The 20820-nt window shown below is 38.6% G+C and overlaps 1 protein-coding gene across 44 annotated transcripts in view; it reads left to right on the top strand.

The window, feature by feature from the left end:
- PCNT (pericentrin) overlaps window positions 1–20820 on the top strand; it is an 83795-nt gene that overhangs the window by 1346 nt on the left and 61629 nt on the right. For 23 of the 44 annotated variants that reach the window (XM_085553735.1, XM_085553741.1, XM_015867734.3 and 20 more), the window contains exons 2-14: window positions 3361–3564; window positions 6421–6471; window positions 7293–7472; window positions 9224–9367; window positions 11975–12139; window positions 12550–14853; window positions 14936–15028; window positions 15256–15432; window positions 15942–16197; window positions 17986–18044; window positions 18241–18415; window positions 19863–19999; window positions 20491–20602. In XM_085553735.1, coding sequence (XP_085409861.1) covers window positions 3361–3564; window positions 6421–6471; window positions 7293–7472; window positions 9224–9367; window positions 11975–12139; window positions 12550–14853; window positions 14936–15028; window positions 15256–15432; window positions 15942–16197; window positions 17986–18044; window positions 18241–18415; window positions 19863–19999; window positions 20491–20602 — 4057 coding nt within the window. The remainder of the gene's footprint in view (window positions 1–3360; window positions 3565–6420; window positions 6472–7292; window positions 7473–9223; window positions 9368–11974; window positions 12140–12549; window positions 14854–14935; window positions 15029–15255; window positions 15433–15941; window positions 16198–17985; window positions 18045–18240; window positions 18416–19862; window positions 20000–20490; window positions 20603–20820) is intronic. The other 21 variants (XM_085553756.1, XM_085553755.1, XM_085553754.1 and 18 more) reach the window with 7 other exon arrangements.

The raw sequence follows: 20820 nt of genomic DNA, 5'->3' as shown, positions 1-20820 counted from the left end.
GATTCTATATTTCTGCTGGGATGGCAATGGGACTGTAGCTGGAAGGAGATGGCAGATGCTGTATAGTGTTGTGGAGCTATGTGCACCTCACATCCTCTCATGAGCTGCAGCCTCTTTGCCAGCACTATCCTTGTGGCCTCCTCCAGGCCTGGGACATAGGTCTTCCTGCAAGGCACCTGCCAGGAGATCTGCTTTCTGCAGTCTGAGGTGGAGCAGAGCTTGGCTGTGCACCTCTTTATCTGCATTGGCTTTTTGCCTGCACCATCCTCCCAGGGCTGTGCGGGTGGTAATTGGAGCACTGCTGGGAAGGCAATAGGCTGGCACTGTGCAGGCAGTACAGCTTTTCTTCACAGGTCTCAGCCAGGTGTGCATTCCTGCTCAGCAGCTCTGCGTCCGTGTAAGGACAGGATGGGAAAAGCACTCTGTCAGGGAAAGATGACATGATGGCTTCTTGAAAATGAGAGCTTTGTGGAACTCCTGTTCTTCCTCAGGTTAGGAAGTTAGGTTAACTGTGGCAAGGCTCCTGTTCAGTTTCCTTTTGTAACGCTTCTCTAAGTTCAGTATCTGTTCATAGAAAAATGTTATGTACTTGCCTTGAACAAGTTCTTAGTTTCCACCTGTTGTACAGCTGTTGTTTGTCATCGGGAGAACCAAAAAATAGTAGAGGCCTGCATTAAGTTTCAAGCTCTCCATGCAGAGGCAATGCTGTATCTTCTTGTTTTTTTTCCCAAATTTTAAGTGCTTAATATCTTGTATCTTACTATTAAAAACAAAGAAAGAAATCCTTGGCAGCTCATTGAATGCTGCTGCTGCATGGAAACGTGCCATGTAAGAGGAGGAGGTGCAAAGCGGCAGAAATGGGTGTAGTGCTTCCTCTGCTTGTTAAAGTCTCATCGTGTTCCATCATTTACTCAGCAGAATGGGGGCAATAGAAGGCTTTATTTCTTTGTTGTTGTTGTTTGTTAAAGCACCTAGGCAAGTTAATGGAAGTAATGCTTAGTGGGGGTTATTAAACACAAAAATATGTTTGGTACAGGAAAGCAAATGTGAGCTGTAAATCCCATGGTATGTTCAGTTAGTCCCTAGCATTTCTTTGTGCTTGCCCTATGTTTATGTCCTTAATTATATGCTTGAACTTGGAAGTGATAGGTTCTAACTAATGGGTCCAACTGGAGGAGATGGACCTTTTCATAGTTTCATGCGGGTTGGAAGGGACCTTAGAGATCATCGAGTCCAGCCCCCGGGATTCGAGCCTCTGTGTAGCAGAGCGGCACTTCTACCACTTGCGCCACAGGGGGGATTCGAACTCTGGGCCCCAGTGTTGCAAGGCGGCGTCTTTAACCACTGCGCCACCGGGGCACACAAAAGTAACACTCTTGTGTTACTCAGTGACCCTGCTCAGCTCCTTAAGCTGGACGTGGATGTGCAGCTGTGTAGGTGGGCCATGTGGTTGTGACTTGGTTCAGAACTTTGGCTAGCCTGTGTTTTTGGAAGCTCTTGTGTAAGAGCAGAAGGAAGCATTTGTCCTTGTTCTTTTTCTGTTGTGTATTGTAAGCAATTGGCTGCTACAAGCAGGTTGCTACGAGAACGTGGTCATGCTAACAGTGTCTGGTACAACTTGAACCTAGAGGTGCAAATTGTTTATTTTGTTGCCTCTCTCATAGTCAGCTAAGTAATGACCTAGGGAAGGGGTTGTGTATGTGTTTTCCTCTTTAAAGCAGTGCTTGAGTTATTATTTTCTACTTGGGTAGATATTCAGCCATGGGAAATGTGGATATTTTGATCCTAAATATCTTTCTTTCTCTTCCTTTGTGAAGTTATTAACAGATGCCAAGGATGAGGACCCTCTTTGCCTTTTGTTTCTTATCTTTTCTGATTTCTTTACTCCTGTGTATCTGCTTCAGCAGCTTCCTCCATTCTCCCATTATTCTGCAGGTTTTCTCCTGCCCTTGTTGCCCATGTTATCAGCTGAATTGGTCTAATAGCTATTTTGGCACATAATGCCATCAGTAACTGCTATAGTTAACAGTTGATTTCAGAGGATGCTGTTTGTCCCATGACAGCTTTATTTTCTGCCTTTTGCTGTCTTTTTGTCTTGATTATTTAGAATATCAATACAACATCTGTCAATCTTTCTTTATCTGCATTCAGTATTAAGAACTATGAAAACTGCAGGTTTTAATCAATTTTTAAAAGGCTCTTTGTTTCTAAAAAGCCTAAATGCTGGTACGAAACTGGTGTCCTTCAGCAAATGCACGTTTTAAGCAGACTGAATGTAGGTACTGCATATCTGTTGAGCTAAGCTCTAACAGTGAAATTGGCATGTCCGTAAGGAGAGAATCTAACAGCTACAGAAAGTGAAAGGATTTTTCTGTGGTGTTGCTGTATTGCAAGAAAGCCAAGGTAGGAAATGGTGTAATCTCATTTATATTGCGGATAAAACTTTACAGTCAGGACCATTTGTGTCCCATCATCATTTTTACTATCTATACTATCTTATCACAAACATATGTTAACAGTGTAGTTGTAGCTGATAATCTCGGAGAAGGCTTTTTCCCCTGTTAGGGGTATGCCTGGATTTATGCTGTAAGGGAGATGCTGTCTGGAAGTGCTGCCTAACTGTAATACTAGAGTTGAAAATAAGATAATCCTTTTTAAGCAGCTTAAGGTACTAAGGAAAATTGGGTAATAAATTCTGTCAGTGACATTCTTTGTGAGTCCCTCGTGTTTCCCTGCGCTGTGATAGTCTGATAAAGTAGAACATCTGAATCTTCAACAGAAGAAATTAAAGTGACCTGGCTTAATTTAATTTTCTATTTATGTACTGTAGTCTGCTTTCTGGCTAGGAAGTTTTGCTGTATTCTCTTAAGGGGGTGGCAGGGAAGGAGCATGAGGACTCCCATTAATTTTAGTCTTAATGCTTAGGCAGGCAAAGATCTGTTTAGATGCATTTCTAAGGGTTGTTGCTTTTGCCTATTTTATGGAAAGGCTGCTTTCCTACGCCCCCTTTATCCCCCTCTCCAAAAAACGATACTAGTATATTAACAATTTGCTCCTTTTCTAATCTGTCCTTGTGTAATTCTGGGTTGTCATTGACATGCAAAGTTTCACCGAGTAAAATTTGATTCCTGTATTGAAATGAGTCTTTAGTACTAGTGTGAGATTTCTTGTTTAGTTGCACAGATATCTGGTTTATTCTGAATGTGTAGGAAATAAGAAGATCAAGAAGTTTTTCTGCAGATGTATATATTTGATCAAGCTGGGATATTCCTTGTCACATATGAGTGTGTTAATCTTGTGGTCCTGCTACCTTTTTCTCACTTACCTCTCCCTGTATCTATTCCAATCTTTTATGCACAGTTTGCTCACTTCAGAGAACGAAAAGCAAAAAGCAATGTCGCGCAGTCGCAGAAAAAGACGACGAAGAGGAAGGGCTCGTCTGTCCACACGCATGACGTTCCACAAGAAGAGCACACAGTAATGGCCCAAGGCTGTGATGTCGGTAAGGGTAGAGAGAGTAAGGTTGAAGACGCCAACTTCCTAGAGACAACAACAGAGACAGAGGTAAATCTTAGTATTTCTTGTGTTTCCACTTCAGTCCAACTGCAGATAGCAAGTATCTCAGGTGATCGTTTTGCTTAATTGGGTGTTAGCTCTCTGCTGCTGTCAGCTGGCTGCCGCTGAGACATAAGTAAACTGACATTTTGCATTTGTAGTAATTAACTTTCTTAAAAAGATATATAAATAACTGGGAAATAAATTTTAAAAAGTAATTACTTTTTTTTCCTCCTCTGACTGAATCTTATCTTAACATCCCTACTGTATGTAGTGGATGGCTTGTTTTGTCAAGGAGCTGTCTGTAACTGACCTGATAAATTGAAATCTTTCAGCCCTTGCCCATACTGAGCTTCTTTTGGCATGCTTCTGAAATCTCTGGCTGTGATCCATGAAATGTCAGATTCAGTCTGAAGTGCGTAGTAGGTCAGCAGAAGTATCAGGACTTTTTAATACTTTGTTTTTATGCCACTTTGCAGGCTCTAATGTACTTAACCTTTTCTGGAGTATGTTCTCATCAAATATGGCCATGCCAAGCCAGCATAGACCTTACTACAGTCTCTGACAAACTTGTTTAAAATGTGTGTGTGTTTGCCTGATGTATTTCAGTATGTTTGTGCTAATGATCTGCTAAAAGTAGCCTTTTAAAGAGTGCTGAAGGTAGTCATGTTAATATAGAAACGTATAGCCTGTGACACAGCTTGAGATTAGCATGCATCTGCTGATAGTTACCTGTCTGAATTGAACGGTTTCGTTCTTCGTCTCATGAACAAATTTTTGTCAGCTGTGGATTCTTTTTCCTACCTTTCTCTCTCGTAATAAAAATAATGTAGGTTTGAACAATATCTTTAGTAGGAATTTCTTGCTTCAGAAGTGGTTGGCTGATGCTTTCACAAGCCTTAAAAGCTACAGTGCAACTATGGCTACCACAAACTTTATTTCAGTCTGGGGATTTATGTAGAAGGTATTTTCTGAGTGTGCTTCAGCATGTTTTCTCTGCAGATTTGTGTGTTTTGAGGAGGCAGTGCCTTCTGCATAAAAAGCAGCTCGCCAGCTGTTGATACCTTGTAAGAACATGCAACAGTAGCATCAAACCTGAAACGATGGAGGATATTGTTTGTGTTTATTGTCCATTCTGTAGTGGAGGTATCCCTAGAACTTTCAGGAGATCTCGATTGTAACATGAGGATTGCAAAAGCTTGTAGGAACTTACGTACTAAGCTGTCGGCGTTAGGAAAAAACATAGCTTCATCAGCAGTGCTTTGTAAAATTTGCGTTAGCTTAAATTTAAAGTGAAACTATTATAGCTCCTAAATAGCATCTGTCAAAATAGCCTAGTTTTTAAAACAAATGCAATTGCTTTCTGCATTATATAGAAAGCAGTCAGTAGAAATTGCTTGGTGCTGATTCAAAATAAAGAGAGGCTAGGGGCTGTTTCTTTTAAATAGTGCTAATGTCTCTAATGATTTATGTTTTGTTTGGTGAGAGTTTAATATATTTGAAGCAATTGTACTTGAGTATATTTGCCAGAAAATAGTATTGCTTTTATAACTGCCTAAATGATTTTATCATGTTCAATTATCTCATTCTGTCAACTAACTTCGATACATTTAAGGAAATATTGTAAATATATGTGAGTACTTAACAGACTGCAAAAGTAGAATGCAGAGCATCAAATTTCAACTGTGTGTCTCAGCTTTTAAGTTTTGATTAGGCATTCATAGTACTTCTAAAATTTCTTCATTTATTTCGTTTTGGTCAGTTTTGGGGCTTGTCCTGATCCGTATTTTTATAGATGGCCTGGATGAGAGCATTGAGCACACTCTCAGTAAGTTTGCAGATGGCAGCAGATTGGGAGAAAGCATGGATCTGCGTGAGGGTGGGAAAGCCCCTTCAGATGAATCTGGAAAGGCTGGATCACTGGGCTGAAGCCAATGGGATGAGGTTCAATAAGACCAAGTGCCAGGTGCTGCACTTTGGCCAAAACAACCCCAGGTAATGCTACAGGATTGAGGCAGAGTGCTTAGGAGACTGTAGAGGAAATGGACCTGGGGCTATTGGTCAGTGCTTGGCTGAGCATAAGCCAGTGGTGTGCCCAGGTGGCCAAGAAGGTCAGCAGCGTCCTGGCTTGGATCAGAAATAGTGCAGCCAGCAGGAGCAGGGAAGTGATCATCCCCCTTTACTCATCATTGGTGAGGCCGCATCTCAAGTACTGTCTTCAGTTTTGGGCTCCTCAGTACGAGACAGAGGATCTGGAGCTGTGAGGGATCTGGAGCACAAGACTTATGGAGAGTGGCTGAGGAAACTGAGTTATTTAGTCTGGAGAAGAGGATGCTCAGGAGGGGAGACCTTATTGTTCTCTACAAGTGCCTGAGAAGGAGGTTATGGCGAAGTGAAGATTGGCCACTTCTCCCAGGTAACAAGTGATAGAACTAGATGGAATGGCCTCTTGCTCCAGGAGAGGTTCAGGTTGGTCATTAGGAAAAACTTCTCTGAAAGAGTGGTCAGGTGTAGGAACAGTCTGCCCAGGGTGATGGTATATTTCCTATCCCTGGAGGTGTTCAAGAAATGTTTACATGTTGTATTGAGGGATGTGGTTTAGTGGAAAACATAGGTGGTAGGTGGATGTTTGGACTGGATGATCTCGGAGGTCTTTTCCAACCTTGGCGATTTATAGGATTTATGTGACCATGGATGATCAACTGAGTTTGGAATTAAAGTCAGTCTTCTTCTGACACTTAAGTGTTGTTTTACGTCATGGATCTTTCTGGCTCATGCTTAGTGTATTTCCAAAATAATCGTGCTTTTCTTTACATACTTGGAAAAAATGGACGTGATGTGGTGTTTGTTTTCTTTGCTTACCAGGGGAGTGCTGATTTGTCCGTTCAGGATACAGTGATCAATCCAGCAGCTGAAGTAAGTGTGAAAGAATATGTATTTTGTAAAAGGTGCTAATAAATATGTGAAGGAAGTATATAACTTAATAAAATGCTGTATGTGGATAGATTAGTTATTGCATATTGCTATAAAGTGTTAAGTGATGTGATTTCTCTATTTTGCAATCTAAAACTGGTGCTTATATACGTGTGTGTATGTGTATATATAGCTGCAGAATTGGTTGGTAAGAGAAGTGTTTGAACTAAAATCTTAGAGCTTGTCTGGAGAACTTTGAAAGATGTACGTAATTGAAAAGTAAGCTTGTTTCTTGTATTGGTTCATATAACAAAATATAATTAAAATATAATTAAAATATAACATACTGTCTTTTCCAATAGAATCATAATGATAGTGCTCCCAAGAAGCTGCACTGTTAATTTGAGTGATTTCTTCTTTGCGTTTACTTTTTGTTCTGCTGTCAAAAAACCTAGTTTAATTTTGGTAGTGTGCCCTCGACTTGTAAGTTTGGATGTATTACATATCCCCAAATGTGTCAGCATGGCTTTTTGCAACCATTTGATGCTGTAGAATCACAGCTCTTCCCCCTAGTTTATGTCTGCTACTTAAAGTATCACATGAAAATACATTGCCCTTGAGAAAAAGTATCTGAATTTTAGAAAGAATTAAGAGCTTTGCATTTAACAAAAGCTTTATTTAAAGAGTTTAAATGTTGATCCATTTTTTAAAAATAAATTTGCTCAAATGTTAAGCTTTCATCTGAATTTATATTTAGAATTGTCATAAAATAGAAATGATGCTTTGTTTTGATGATTAGAATCATTGTTCTTACTTTTATGAAGGAAGTTGCAGAACATTCTGCTGCAGAATATAGTGAGACTGATAATAAGATGCGTCAAACAAGAATAGCTGAGCTAGAGAAAAGACTTCTGGAGAAACAGGAAGCAGTTGAAAGACTTACTGTGCAGATGGATGAACTACAGGAACAACTTAGCCAGCATAGAGATTCTATGCAGCTTCAGGTATGTTTATAGTGAGGATAATACTACTTTAAATCTAAAAATATGTTGGAGACAAAACCCAAAGTAATTATTGCTTGTATTGAAAAGCATTTCACCTTGTTAACGTATGCTACCAAAGGCAATACTTATGTCTTCCCTTCACCAATTAGTGCAGTTGTTGTTTGGGCCTTCATATTGCTTGAATCAAATGTTAATGAAGTAGTTTTATTTTGAGAGATTTTATTGAAGTGCTTAGGTAAAGTCCTCTACTCATGAAAGGCTGGAGGCTTACTCTTTTATTTTTTTTTAATTAACTTTTATTCCTGATATACTGAGGAGTGGGCCTTTACAGAAAAATGAACAAAAACTTTTAAGAACCAATTATGTACATAGTCATGCACTGAGTTGAAACTTGACTTAAAGGAATAGAGCTTGTATTTTTACAAATAGTGATGTTAAAAATACACGTATCAAGGTCAAACTGAAAATGGAAGGAAAGAAAAATAAATCAAAACATAATATACGCTTAAAACTATTGAAGTCACTGAAATCATGGTGTTTCTGTGGGTATACCTGGGAACCACTTAGTGAATAGAGCTTCTGGCAAGAGAGGAACAGCTTCCCTTACTGGAGTAGAACAAAGACCTTTATTGTAGTTGCTTATAACCTTTTTATATCCTGGCAAAATCCCCTTGGTCACATGTAGGAGCCTGGTACCTTGTGTGTGTTTCTGTCTGGTGCAAGTAACTGCTGAGCTTGTTTACTTACTTTGTAGGTCTTTTATTTATCTCACAACAGCTGGTCTCCTTTTGAGGTGAATCACAGAATCATTAAAGTTGGGAAAAACCTCTGAGATCAGCATCCAGCTGTCCATGTATCACCAATATAGACGCTAAACCATGTCTCTAAGTACATCTACTCTTTCTTTAAGCACTTCCATGAACAGTGACTCCACTGCTTCCCTGAGCAACCTGTTCCACTGCCTAACCACTGTTTCTGAGAATAAATTCTTCCTAAACATTTGCATGGTATCACAGACTTCCTTTCTCCCCACTCCTAAGTGATAGAGATCATTTATGCTTGGGGTTTTTTGTGCATTTTTTAGGGGTGTTTTTTGGTATGGACAAATGATTAAGTAGGTTAAGGTGAACTTTATTAAATTTACATATACTTTTCCCTCTAAAAGAATATTTGAAAAGATATTTTAAAATTCCTTTCTCTAGCATTTCTTTGTAAAGGTAAAGGGTCCGGTACATCCAAAGAATAATTGCATGTTTTCTGTTTCAAAGTCCTGATAAGAAGAGAAAGGTATTTCCTGATAGTGAGAAATACATTGAAAAGGTTGTGATTACTGTAAAATATGATGTAACCCATCTCATTAGCTTTCTGTCACAGGACTGAAGAGAAGAGGTTGTAAAGGGAAGATTTCAGAGCGCACTAAATAAATAACTTTGCCTGTGGAAAAAAATGAATTGCTTTTACATGAATAAGAGCTTTGAAACTTAAAATAGTTTTTTTTTCATTGTTGGTATCTCATCATTTGCTTAAAAAAGAGAACAGTTTTAATTACCTTCTTCATCTCTTTGCATTCAGCAGAAGGTTTCTTTTATTGTTCCTGCTATTGTGTTTTAACAGAAATATTTCTGTCCCTATCATGTGAGCTTATTAAGTCTTCCATTGTAACCATAAATGCTATTGTCTTTGTGTTAAGCAAACTGAGAGGGTTCCTACTATAAGAATATCTTCATTCAGAAGTTTTGTGCATCATATAGGAAACAACTGTTCAAGAGCAGAATGAAGTCATAAGGAAACTAACAAGCTGCCTTCAACAATCAAGAAAGGATTGGGATGACCTGCAAGAAGAGGCTTTGCATGCAGCTGAACAGATCCATGGCTTACAACTTCAGTTACATCAGGTGTGCTCCTTCCCAAATTTTAACTATGTTAGAAAGAGGGAATTAAAAAAACAAAACAAACAAACAAAAAACAACAACCCAGTTTTTGCAGTGTTAACATTAGAAATACCCACCACATCTCAGGCTTATCACATACCTCTTTTTAGTTCAATTTGCAGTGTAGAGGTGAAAATGATTTCAGGGCAAGGCCTGAAATGCTTTGATGGAGCAAACTCTGTGCTACAAAGCAATGTTTTTCATCAAAGCCTCTACCATCAGCTGTTCATTTTTGTCAGCCATGGACAAGAACTTGTGTGCCATGATCATTAAAAAAAAAAATAAAAATCAGTAGGATACTACTGCCATTCCACCAACAACTGCCTGTGATGCTATGGGCCGACACAGCTCAATAAGAGGCAGTACTTTGGGGGTAGTCGGAATAAAATTTATCAGATAGTTAATGTATATAACTAACAAAACTTATTATAAATATTTTTCTTAATTAAAACGTAAAGGAGAGCAATAAAAACATGAAACTAGTGGGATATTTGACCTTGTTTTTGTGAAACTAACTCATCAGTCTGGTCTGATGGAAATGATTGCAATTCTTAGTGATGTCTCAAGGTGTTCACCAGAGATTTTTGATGAAATTTCATTCTTCCTGTACTTCATCCTTAAAAACCATTGTTCACAAATGTATGTACTGCCAAAAAGCAATAAGGTGTGACTGTGAAGCAAGGGATCTCTTTCTCTGGGACAACAGGTATTATAAAAGTCTGGCAAAGAGACATGATCAATAATAAGACGTGATTAGATAAATGTGTTTATGTTGACTGAAAATGGAGTAGAAAAATACCAAAAAATTGATTATTTATTTATTTTTAGAAATCTTCAAGCTCATTCTCAAATTACTTTATCAAAATGGAAAGCATGGGGGCACATTTTTTTCTCTGTTCACAGGACTGTATGTTTCTGATGTATGAAAATGCATGCAGTTATTTTCCATAACTTGAATTCCAATCAGTCACACACTGATGTTTGGTTATTGCTGAGCAATGGGTGTGTGCCTGGGACCTGTCCAGGCTGCTCTGTGTGGAAGATTCACTGCTGTGAGGCCATGGAATAGGGGTTGGCTGTAGAATGGGCTGGACCACATGTTCACTGTAGGCTGTGGGTTGGGCATGCCTGCTCATAGTTTTGTGCCCTTTTTACATTGTGCTGCCCAAAACTGTGCACAGTACTCAAGGTGAGGCTGCGCCAGTGCACTGTAGAGTGCAACAGTCACTTTGGTTGACTGGCTAGCAATGTTGTGGTTGATGCACCCCAGAGTATGGTTGGGCTTCCAGGCTGCCTTGGCACACTGTTGACTCACGTTTAACTTGTGTTTGATTATGACTCTGAGATGCTTTTCAGTGGAGTGCTTTCCAGCATCTCATTCTCTGGTTATGTATGGAAGGCCAGAGTTGCTCCTTCGCAGGTGCAGAATCCAGTGGCACTTGCTCTTGTTGAACTTCACATTGTTGGTTGTTGCCCAGCTCTTGAATTTGTTTAGATCTCTCTGTGAGGCCTCTCCAGCCTTGATGGAGTCACCAGCTCCTTCCAATTTAATATCTATAAACTTACTCAGAACACCTTCTAGGACTATATCCAAGAAATTCGTGAAAACATTGAAGAGAACTGGTCCTACAGTGGAGCCTTAGGGAACCCTGCTATTCACTGGCCACTAGCCAGGTGTATCTCTATTTTGATGTAACTCTTTGGGCCCAACCCATTACCCAATTGCTCACCCATCACATAGTGTTTTTGTCTACCTGTATGCTGGAAATCTTGTCTAGGAGCATGCGGGGAGAAAAGGTATTAAAAGCCCTGTGGACTTGTATGCATCTATGTGGAGCACAAAATGGCACACAAGTTCAGGGTTGGCTGGGCACTGATCACTGCTGCAGTCACAGTCCTCCAGCTCAGTGCCCCTGGGGTCCTAGAGCTGATGATTGATATTGAAGAAAGAGGCAAAGAAGACATTTAACATTTTATCTTTGTCTGTGTTTGTAAGGTGACCATTCTCAACAAGTAATGGCCAGTGTTTTCTCTGGTTCTCCTCTTGTTAATATGTTAAAAAAAAACTTTTCTATTGTCACCCCCTAAAAATGGACAGCTTCAGCTCTAACTAAGCTTTTGACCAGCATGGTAATAGGTAGAAGTACTAATGCTGACTTGAGCATATTGATATTTTCTTGGTTTCAGCAAAGTTTTTAGAAAAATGCATTATTTTTTTTACCATTTGGAGCAAAAATCCCCTATAGTATTTACTGTGAAATTCTTTGCAGAAAAGACTATGTTTCATTGACTTCTTACCAAAATGTCCAGTCCACTGGAAGTCCCGTCTCATTCTGGGGGCTTTGTAGAAGTGGATTAGTTAACATCAAACTTTGCTGTAAGTAATAGTATTTCAAACACATTACGTGTTGTATGACTTTTTAAGTCTTTTCTTATCCACTGAGAACAGAAGATATATAGAATGAATCTGTATTCAACAAATACAATACATTTTATGCTTACAGTGGGAATAGTTTAGGAGTTATTCTTATATAAACTTTCTTCTGACTGGGAGTAAACTTTTGTGTTCAGGTTAATGTGACGCTGAAGAGTAAAGGCTCTGGTAAGAAAGAGGTATGGGAAGCCCAGCAGCAAATGTCCTTGCTTCAGAACAGTCTCCAAGAACAAAATGCATGTTTGGAAATACTGCATCAGAGAGCGCGTGACCTGAAGGTACAGCTTGAGGCTTCTCAAAAGGTAAAATTTTTTAAAGTACCTTTACAATTATGAGTTGTAGTTAGTCAGTTGGCTTGCAATTTTGCAAGCTGGGATGGTTCTTTTTGGAGGAAGGTAAAATTTGTGCATAAGGCCTATGTTACTCTCTGTACTTAAGGGGAAATGTTAGTCGTGAAGAGACATGAAATACATGAGACATAAGGAATTTAAAGCATGTCATATTTCAGTGGTAAATTTCATATGTGATATTTTATTTTTAAGAATACCAAAGATAAGGAATATCTGCTTGCCCTAAAAGAAGAGGGTATGAAATATACAATAACAGCTATATGAAAGCATAGGAGAAAAAGAAGACTATTAAAAGTCTTCAGGATCTACTGACATCAGAGAGATTCAATTTGTCTATGTTACAGCATACTCTTTCTCTCCAGGACTCAGAAATAACAGAATTAAAAAATGAAGTAACCAAAATGAAAGAACAGCAACATATTGAAGAACTGAAAGTGACTCATGAAAAGGATGTTTGCAGACAGTTAGAGCAGTTGAAGGCTGAGCTGGAGAAATGCCATAGAAAAGAGATGGCAGAAGCCAAGCAGGTATATGAAGAAGTTATTTTAAAATATAAAAGTGAACTTGAACAGTTAAAAAAAGAACTCTTTGCTCTGAATTCTGAAGAACACATTCAGAATTTAAATAGAATAGTAATTAACTTAAATAATAGTCTTCATGAATCTGAAATTGGTGATGAAAATTTGAGAAAGGAACTTGAAAACCAGCAGGAAAACTTCCAGAGAGAAAAGACTGAGGTTGAGATTCAATATGAAGTTTTAATTAATGATCTTAAGTCTCAGCTTTCAAAGGCAGAAGAGCAGGTCAAGGAAGCCCACCAATATGAGCAGGAAAAACAGCACTTGAATGAAGAGATTCAGAAACTGAATTATTTAATCCAGGAATTAAATAAAAGGCGACTTTTTGAGGCTGAAAAAAGTAAAGATGCAAAGCAAAAGCATGAAGAAGAGACTGTCTCCAATAAAAACCTAAGGGAAATACAAACTTTACCAGATGTATTGGAGTTGCAGAAAGTGAAGTTTGAGGAGATATTAAATGAACCATGCCAATTTAGAGAAGAGCTAGATCCTGACAGACTGCATTTCCAGTGTCAACCGAGAATAGATTCATTAGGGGATGAATCAGAAGAAATTGTGTGTTCAAAGATCAGAGAGCATAATGAGAGTAGTGGAGATCATTTGTCTGAAGAACCGTTGCCAGAACTAGAATTTTTCACAACTGATGAAGAGGTACTATCAAAATATCTTGTCTTCACGGAGAGGCCAGAGCAGTCATACGTGTCAGGCTGTTCTGAAGGTTATCCCTTTGAAGAACACAGTAGTGTACTTTCTGATTCCAGCACAGATTTTAAACCTCCTCAATTAAACTTAGATGTTAATGAAAAACCATGCCATGGCAGTTTGACTAAAGAGACATTTGAAGAGACCAAGGTGGATGCAAGGGCCTTGATTTCGTTTTTGTCAGATGGTTCCTCACTGCAAAACAAAATAAGTGACTGTGGTGATGTAAGGGATAATGAGAGAGCTTGTGTAGTAGAGAGATGTGTGAAGCTAACTGAGCAGCTCCACAAAACAAGGTCAGCCTTGAAGAAATCTCATCAGGAGACCCAAGAAGCTGTTGAAAAAAGGAAAAAACTAATAGCTGAGCTTTGTGAAATTAATATGGAACTGAGTAAGGAACGTGAAGCACGGCGATGTTGTGAAGAGCAACTTCTTCAGAAAACAGCGGGGGAAAAAGAACTTGAAAACAAAATAAACCTCCTAGTAAAGCAACAGGGTGAGGATGGAAGCCAACCTTACAGTGCCACAGAACCTACCTGGCAACAAATGGTAAAAGACCTTCAAGAGGAAAGACAAAAGTCCTCTGCCTGGCAAGAAATGGTGGAAGACCTTCAGGAGGAAAAAGAAACGTTGATGATGCAGTTGCGAACTCAGGAACAATTAGTGAAAGAAGTTCAAGAGCAGAAAATAGCTTCTGATTCTGTAACAAGTGAAGTACAGACTCTTTTTGGATGTCAGTTGGCTGCTTTGCAAAGTCAGAGGGATCAGATGCAGAACCAGCTTGATGCTCAGAAAGTTAAAAATCAGAAAATAACAGAGCTGCTTGGTCAGAAAACCATACTGGAAGAGACAATGCTAAAAGAACAGGAGTTACTCAAAGCAGAAATCAATAACAAAGAGCAAGACTTAGCACTCCTAGTGAAGGAGAAAACAGAATTAGGAGAAAAACTATCAGTCATGGAGGAGGATCTAGTAAAAGCTGAGAAAGCATTAGCAGCAAAAGCTAGCGTTATTGCAGATCTTGAGAAAAACATACATGAAGTTAATATTGAATTGCAAAATATGAAAGAAGTACAGGAGCGTGAAAGACTAAGATATGAGGATAGGTTGAACTTGAACAACGTGGAAATCAATAAACTTCATGCTGAAATAAAGGCAAAAAGTACTGAATACACTGCGAAAGAAAGCCAACTGACTGAAGAAATAGCTCATTTGAAGAAGGTCCATTTGGAGCTTGAAAATTACTTGCAGGAATCCTTTCAGTCTGTACAAGATGCGAAGAAGGCACAATCTGAGATGATGAATTATTACAAGGAAGAAAGTGTTAAAATGGATGCTCAGCACCTTGCAGAATTAACTAAACTGAGTTTGACACACAAGAAGGAGGTAGGCAACACCAATAATGGCAGGTTTTAGATTTGGAATACTTAAAAGTAGTCATTGCAAATCTTTGTATCCCTGTTTTCAGATAGAAGAATTAAAGGCTGAAATAAAAGATAAAGTTGAAAAGCAAAAGAAGTTGGAGGAAGAAAGATTAGAGCAGCTTGCTTTAGTAAAAAAGGTAAATAGTGCAATCAAGTTTATTTCAGAAAAATAAATTCATCCTGCGTTGTTTGTCACCAAAACAGTATAAATGTTCTGGAGATTGAAAAATCTATTAATTGTTTTCTTCTGTTTTGTCTTTAATTTGGGCTTGGGGGAAGGGAGAATTTCCCATCAGTAACTTTATAGAGGGGGGCTAACCAGCACTACTATGAAGAAAGGCCTTTATCTGAGCATTCTCTGCAGATACATGAACGAGAGCATGACCGTGAAATTTCTGAACTGATTGCTAAACATAAAGAGGAAATGGAGGAGCTCCATGCCGAATTTAATAAAGAAAAGCTACACCTGTTGGATGAACATAAGCAGCAAATGGCAGCCATACCCAAAGCAGAGATTGAGAATGCCCAGCTCCAATTACAGGTAAAATAAATAAATACAGTAGTTACTGTATTCATTGCAAAGAGAAAGGGTCTGTAATTCTGTCCATATTAGGTATGCTATTTTATGTGATGCTGTAATTGAATCTCAGATATTTCCTTGGTGGATGGTAATGTTTTTTTTCTGCAGGAGCAATTCAGGGTCATCTTCTGTGGTTGTTTTAACATTCATTTCAAAGGAAACTGAATGCTTTGATTTATTTTTTTATTTCTTTGTAGGTTTAATAAATAAGTGTGTACATTTCAGTTAAGAGGCAGATAAGGAAAACTTATGCTGAAAATTATTGGTAAATCTCACTGTAACAGCTTATATAAGTCAGCTTATTTTCAGAGTTCTGTCTCTGCCATGAAGAAACACTTTAAAAATACAGAAAAGCAAAACTTAAAGGTTTTAACAGTTGAAAGCAATTCAAACCGAAACTGATGGTGGAAAAAAAAATCTACACCTGTTGTTGAAGAAGAAGGTAAAATGTTTTTTCTTCTCCATTACAGACACTTCACAGCCTGGAAATGGAAGCATTACGCCTCAGCTTAAATAATTTGCACACCTCTCAGCTTGAGCTTACTCAGACTAACTTGAGAAAAGAAAAGGAAACTGCACTTGTGGAACTACGGGAGATGCTCAATGATAAGCGTGCTCAAGAGATAGCAATTCTACAAAGCCGCCATCAGCTGGAAAGGGAGAAAATTAAAGAACATTGTTTGAAGGAAAAGGAAGACCTAACATCAAAGCATCAGCAAGAATTAGGTATTAAATTTGGGAATAACGAATGAGAGATTGAAATTTAGTCAGTATTATTATGCCTTCAGAGGTTTTCAGCATGATGTAGACTGAAAGCTGATATTGCCTAGAATAGGCGTAGTGGATAGACTTGCATGTGCAGGATTAAACCTTAAGTGCAAAAATGAAGTTATCCAGACCTAATGTTAACTCTTCTTCAACTATATGAATGTTTTGCAGGTAGGTCTGTAAAACAGCAATGTACTATTTGCTTTCAGGAAGCATTAGGCACGGCTGTCCCAAATAATTTACTTGGTGCAAAGAGTTGAGCTCTTGTTCATGATTCTTAAGTTTTATTATTGCCCTAAGTCAACACTGGCTACTGTTGTGTTTCTGACAAGATGTGTAAATACTTACCGCCCTGCCAACTCGTTAGTTTCAAAAGTAGGAGAAAGGACTTGGAAAAGAGCTGAAAGACTCACTGTGAACTTGTACCAGATGCTCTGTGTGAGAACCAGGAGAAAAAACACAGCTGTCAGTAATGAAGCCCTACTGATGGTGCTGTGTGTGTGTTTTGGGGTACTTACCCCTTTCCAGATCAGAGAACCATTTCTGAACTGTATGGTAGGGTTTAAGGAACTTCTGGAGAAAGGTGACGCCTGCAGAAATTTAGTGAAGAGCTTTTGGGAAATTTCTCTTTAGTTCTTTCCCAAGGGGAAGAAAGTTTTTTTTTTTTTGTGGCTTTTTGACCCAAGAATAGAAGAGCAAAAGTAATATACAGAACTGCTGGGTTAGTGAAGGGATTTTGGAGGACAGAGGGGTCTGAACACAGTTCTCTGGATCAGTGCTGTTTATCTGCATTTTGGTACTCTAAGTTGAACATAACCACTTGGAAGTACTTGAATGAAAGGATCTGAAGAGGATCTAAAATTAGATGATGTAGGAGAAATTGTGAGCGTTGTAGATGCTGTTATCTGGAAGGATAGAGAAAATTTGCAGGGAAGAGATGACTGGACATGACCCCAGCTCCTGTGAGAACTCATGCTCTTACCTTGTAGATGAAATTTCTTCCTCTATTTGACCACTGACTGAGGAGCTGATACTGTCTCAGCCTCTGGAATTTCATTTCCCACTGAAAAACTTGAAGTGATGCTTTAAGCTAAGGCAGCAGTACTTGGGAGCTGAGAGAGTTTTCTAGGTTTCTTATGGACCCGCAGAGGTGCTGAGTCAGAATTTATAAGGAAACAAGGAATGAATTGGGAAGCTGTCAGTGAGAATGAAGCAGATAATAGTATCTGTCTTCTACTCTGTTTTCCATATATTTTTAGAAGATATTTGAAAAAAGTTTCCTACTTGCTGTTGTCTGCTACTCTTCTGCTGTGTCTTTGGCAACAGAGGTGATTGTATCTCTTAGGTGTTACGCAGTGAAATGCTGCTGCCTAAAATGATAGCAATGGGTATTTGAATTTACAAGCGTAGGAAAAGGAGGGTAGTTCATATCCTTTTTTAAATGTCATACTGTTTCTGTGGACTCAGTTAGACATTGCTTTATTAATTAAGTTTTCCTTAGCCTCCAGGCTTGCCTAAGCAGTTGCAACTGCTAGATATTTATCATTTTCTAAAATGAAGGTGAATTACAGGGATATAACATAACAAATGGTTTAGACAGACCCTAGCATGTTATGCTGCTGCATGCCTACCTATTTAAACTCCAAGTTTGATGTTGAAAATGTTCATTTTATCTGTATTTTTGCTTGTCATTTAAGCATAATATTTTATATACATTCATTAATAATAGGAATTTTTATTTCACAGTTGATCAGAGAAAGAAAATAGAATTGGAAATGGAAGAGAAACATATCCAGATATTAGAGGTACAAATTCTGTTCTTCATACAGGGAGGAAAAAAACAACTTCCTTTAGTAAACTAGAGCTGGATGAAGTCCTATGTCTACTATGTATTTATTGTAGTAGACAAAGAAATAGAATATAAAGGGGAAAAAAATCCCCAAGCACCTGGTACTTGCTAAATGCGTTTGCTTTAATAATGCGCATATCTTTCTGTCTTAGACTCTCAAAAGAGACTGGGAATTGGAGTCTGAGATGCGTTTAAAATTCACATGTGAGGAGCTGTCTAAAAAACATCAGGCTGAAATAGCAGAGCTGCAGAGAACTCTGGAAATGGAATTAGAAAAAGTCAAAGCAGAGCTGGGACTTCTTTCTCTTGAGAAGGAACAATCTGAAAGTAGGTGCTGTGGTCTGAAAAGCAGGTTTCTTTATCCAACAGTAGCAAAGCTATCCATATAAAAAAGCAAATACAAAATATATCTGTGTACAAAAACTGGGTTGATGGCATGAGACTGTTGAAAACAGGAACTGAGTGAGAAATATTTTTAAAACTTACCTAACTGCATTGAATTTGAACTTGCACTAGACAGTGTTTCCTTTGAAAGTGTTAAGGCTGTTTTGCTGACAGATTAAAAGCAAGTTTTAGGTTATTCAAATTTTCTATTCATATTTATGGAAACTTCTTCAAACTAAAATGTGCACCTCCAGATGCTTAGTAGTTACAACTTGATGGAATGGCATCTTTTTGATATGCTGTTCTGTAATTGACACTTTTAAGACTAGTGTAATTAGAGTTTTTATTAACTTTAAAAGTGAATTTAATGATGAGTACCTAAAGAACTGTGAAGAGCACAAATAGGGTTTGAAAATTTGATGCATTTACCAGAATTGTGGTTTACTTGTACTTGTTGTCAGTAGCTGCAGGAGAAGTGTCCACAAGATACGTATATCATGAGGTGAAGAGGTATCTCGTCAGGTAGTTGAGCCTCCAAGACCCCTATGTCAGGGAGAGATGTGGGAAGTATTTTCCTCAGGTGAATGAGAATACTGTGCTGCCACTGCTGGAATTCTGATACCAGCTGACAAGCAGCAGGACCAGGTTTGAGGAGTGAGGGGTGCCCTTTCCTGTGTGCCACAGGCCCAATGCTTTCACCATGTTTGGGTGGCCTTTGGCTGCTGTGAGGACATATTTCTAGAAACGGCTTGTTCTGCCCAGCCTGCACTGACTTTACTAGCCCGTGTCTGTAAAGTTTGTTCTGTGAGGGCAACATGATTCTCTTGCAGAACATCATGGCTGAGAAGCAATCAGTTTACTCCAGGTGTTTTCTGACAGACCAAGATTTGTTAACTGAATGAAGCAATAGCAAGTTTACAGGGTTCGGAGTGCTCAGTACTAAGGCATGGCACAAGCCTCTCCAGTCCTTCCTAGTCATCTCTGTTACTTCTTGCTGCTGGGCATAGTTGTAGGAGGAATTTTGTGTCTGTAGGCCATAAGGAAATGTTTGATTCCCTTTAAGTAAATATGCTTCTACTTCAGAATGTTTCCTTGTATATGTGGAGAGCAGGTGCTCATCTCTCTGGCATTACTGTTTGGTTACCTCTTGGCTAACCGTGTGTAATATAGAGAACTAGGTAGCACTGCGTAGAAACTTTGAAATCAAGATATTTGTTGTGATCTGAAAGTAGTGATAGTTTTACTGAGAAGACTGTTGTGAATCCTACAGGAAATGTTGTAAGCCAGCTTTCTGATCTGGGCGCATGCTGTTCCTATTTTAGTCACGCAGGTACAGGCTGTTACTTGTTAGTCAGAACGATGGTGTAACAGAACTCATTTTTAATTCTAGTGAAATGTGTAGACATGGAGAAACAACACCAGCTAGCAATCACAATGTTAACTAAACAACTGCAGTCTGAACACAACCAACTCCTAGAAGATATGAAGATAGAAAGCCAAGAAAAAGAACAGAGTCTACAGAAGGAGGTAAAGAGGATTTCTTTACACCGAGTAGTTGATTACTAGATGTGTAAACTAGACCATATATTAAAGTTATCATTTGGATAACTGTGTTTTGGGGTTTTAATGAAAAACTAAAGAACATTCATAGAGTAGGTAGATACTCTGGGGCCTTCTATAGCAGTTAAAAATCTTTTGAATGCAACTGCTTTTCTGCAGTTTGGTGCCATTCCTTCTTCTGTATTTTTCTGATTTCTGTGTTTCTTCTTTATCAAACTAATACTTGATTCTTGGTAGCAGTGTTAACTGTAGCATCAGGAGGAAGCAAATCTCTTTTAAAGTACTGCATCTAATAATTAAGCACTAGTCAGTATCTCAGGTAACCTCGGTCAGGATCTGAATGTTTTGGTGTCACTAATGTTTCCACCTTCTTCTGATATAACTGTTGCGTGTAAAATAAGGAATTACAAAAAAGAATGTTTTTAGTAAAATATTGTTATTAAATTCATTTTCCATAGCTGGAAAAGCTTCAAGTCATGCATGAAGAATTCAAGACTCAATCACAAGAAGAAGTCAAGCAGCTTTGGTCTCAACTTGGCAGTACCCGAGCAAATCGGCAGGAGTTAAGTGGTATGCTCAAAACTTACGCATTTTATTTTGTTCCATCTTGGTCATGTGGTTGTATGTAATATTAGTGTGAAAGGATTTTAATTGTGTACCGGAAATGTACTGCTAGCTCACTGATATGCATTACATCCTAGTGATTGGTTGTGTCATGGGTTTGTGAAGTGAAAGGTGATGTCCAGCTGGTTCTGCAACATCAAAAAACGTGAAATGGCTCACTCATG

Source organism: Coturnix japonica, chromosome 7 (assembly GCF_054131305.1).
Source record: "Coturnix japonica strain WE chromosome 7, WE-NBRP24, whole genome shotgun sequence".
Taxonomy (NCBI): Eukaryota; Metazoa; Chordata; class Aves; order Galliformes; family Phasianidae; genus Coturnix; species Coturnix japonica.
This window is presented reverse-complemented; position numbering and strand designations above follow the sequence as displayed.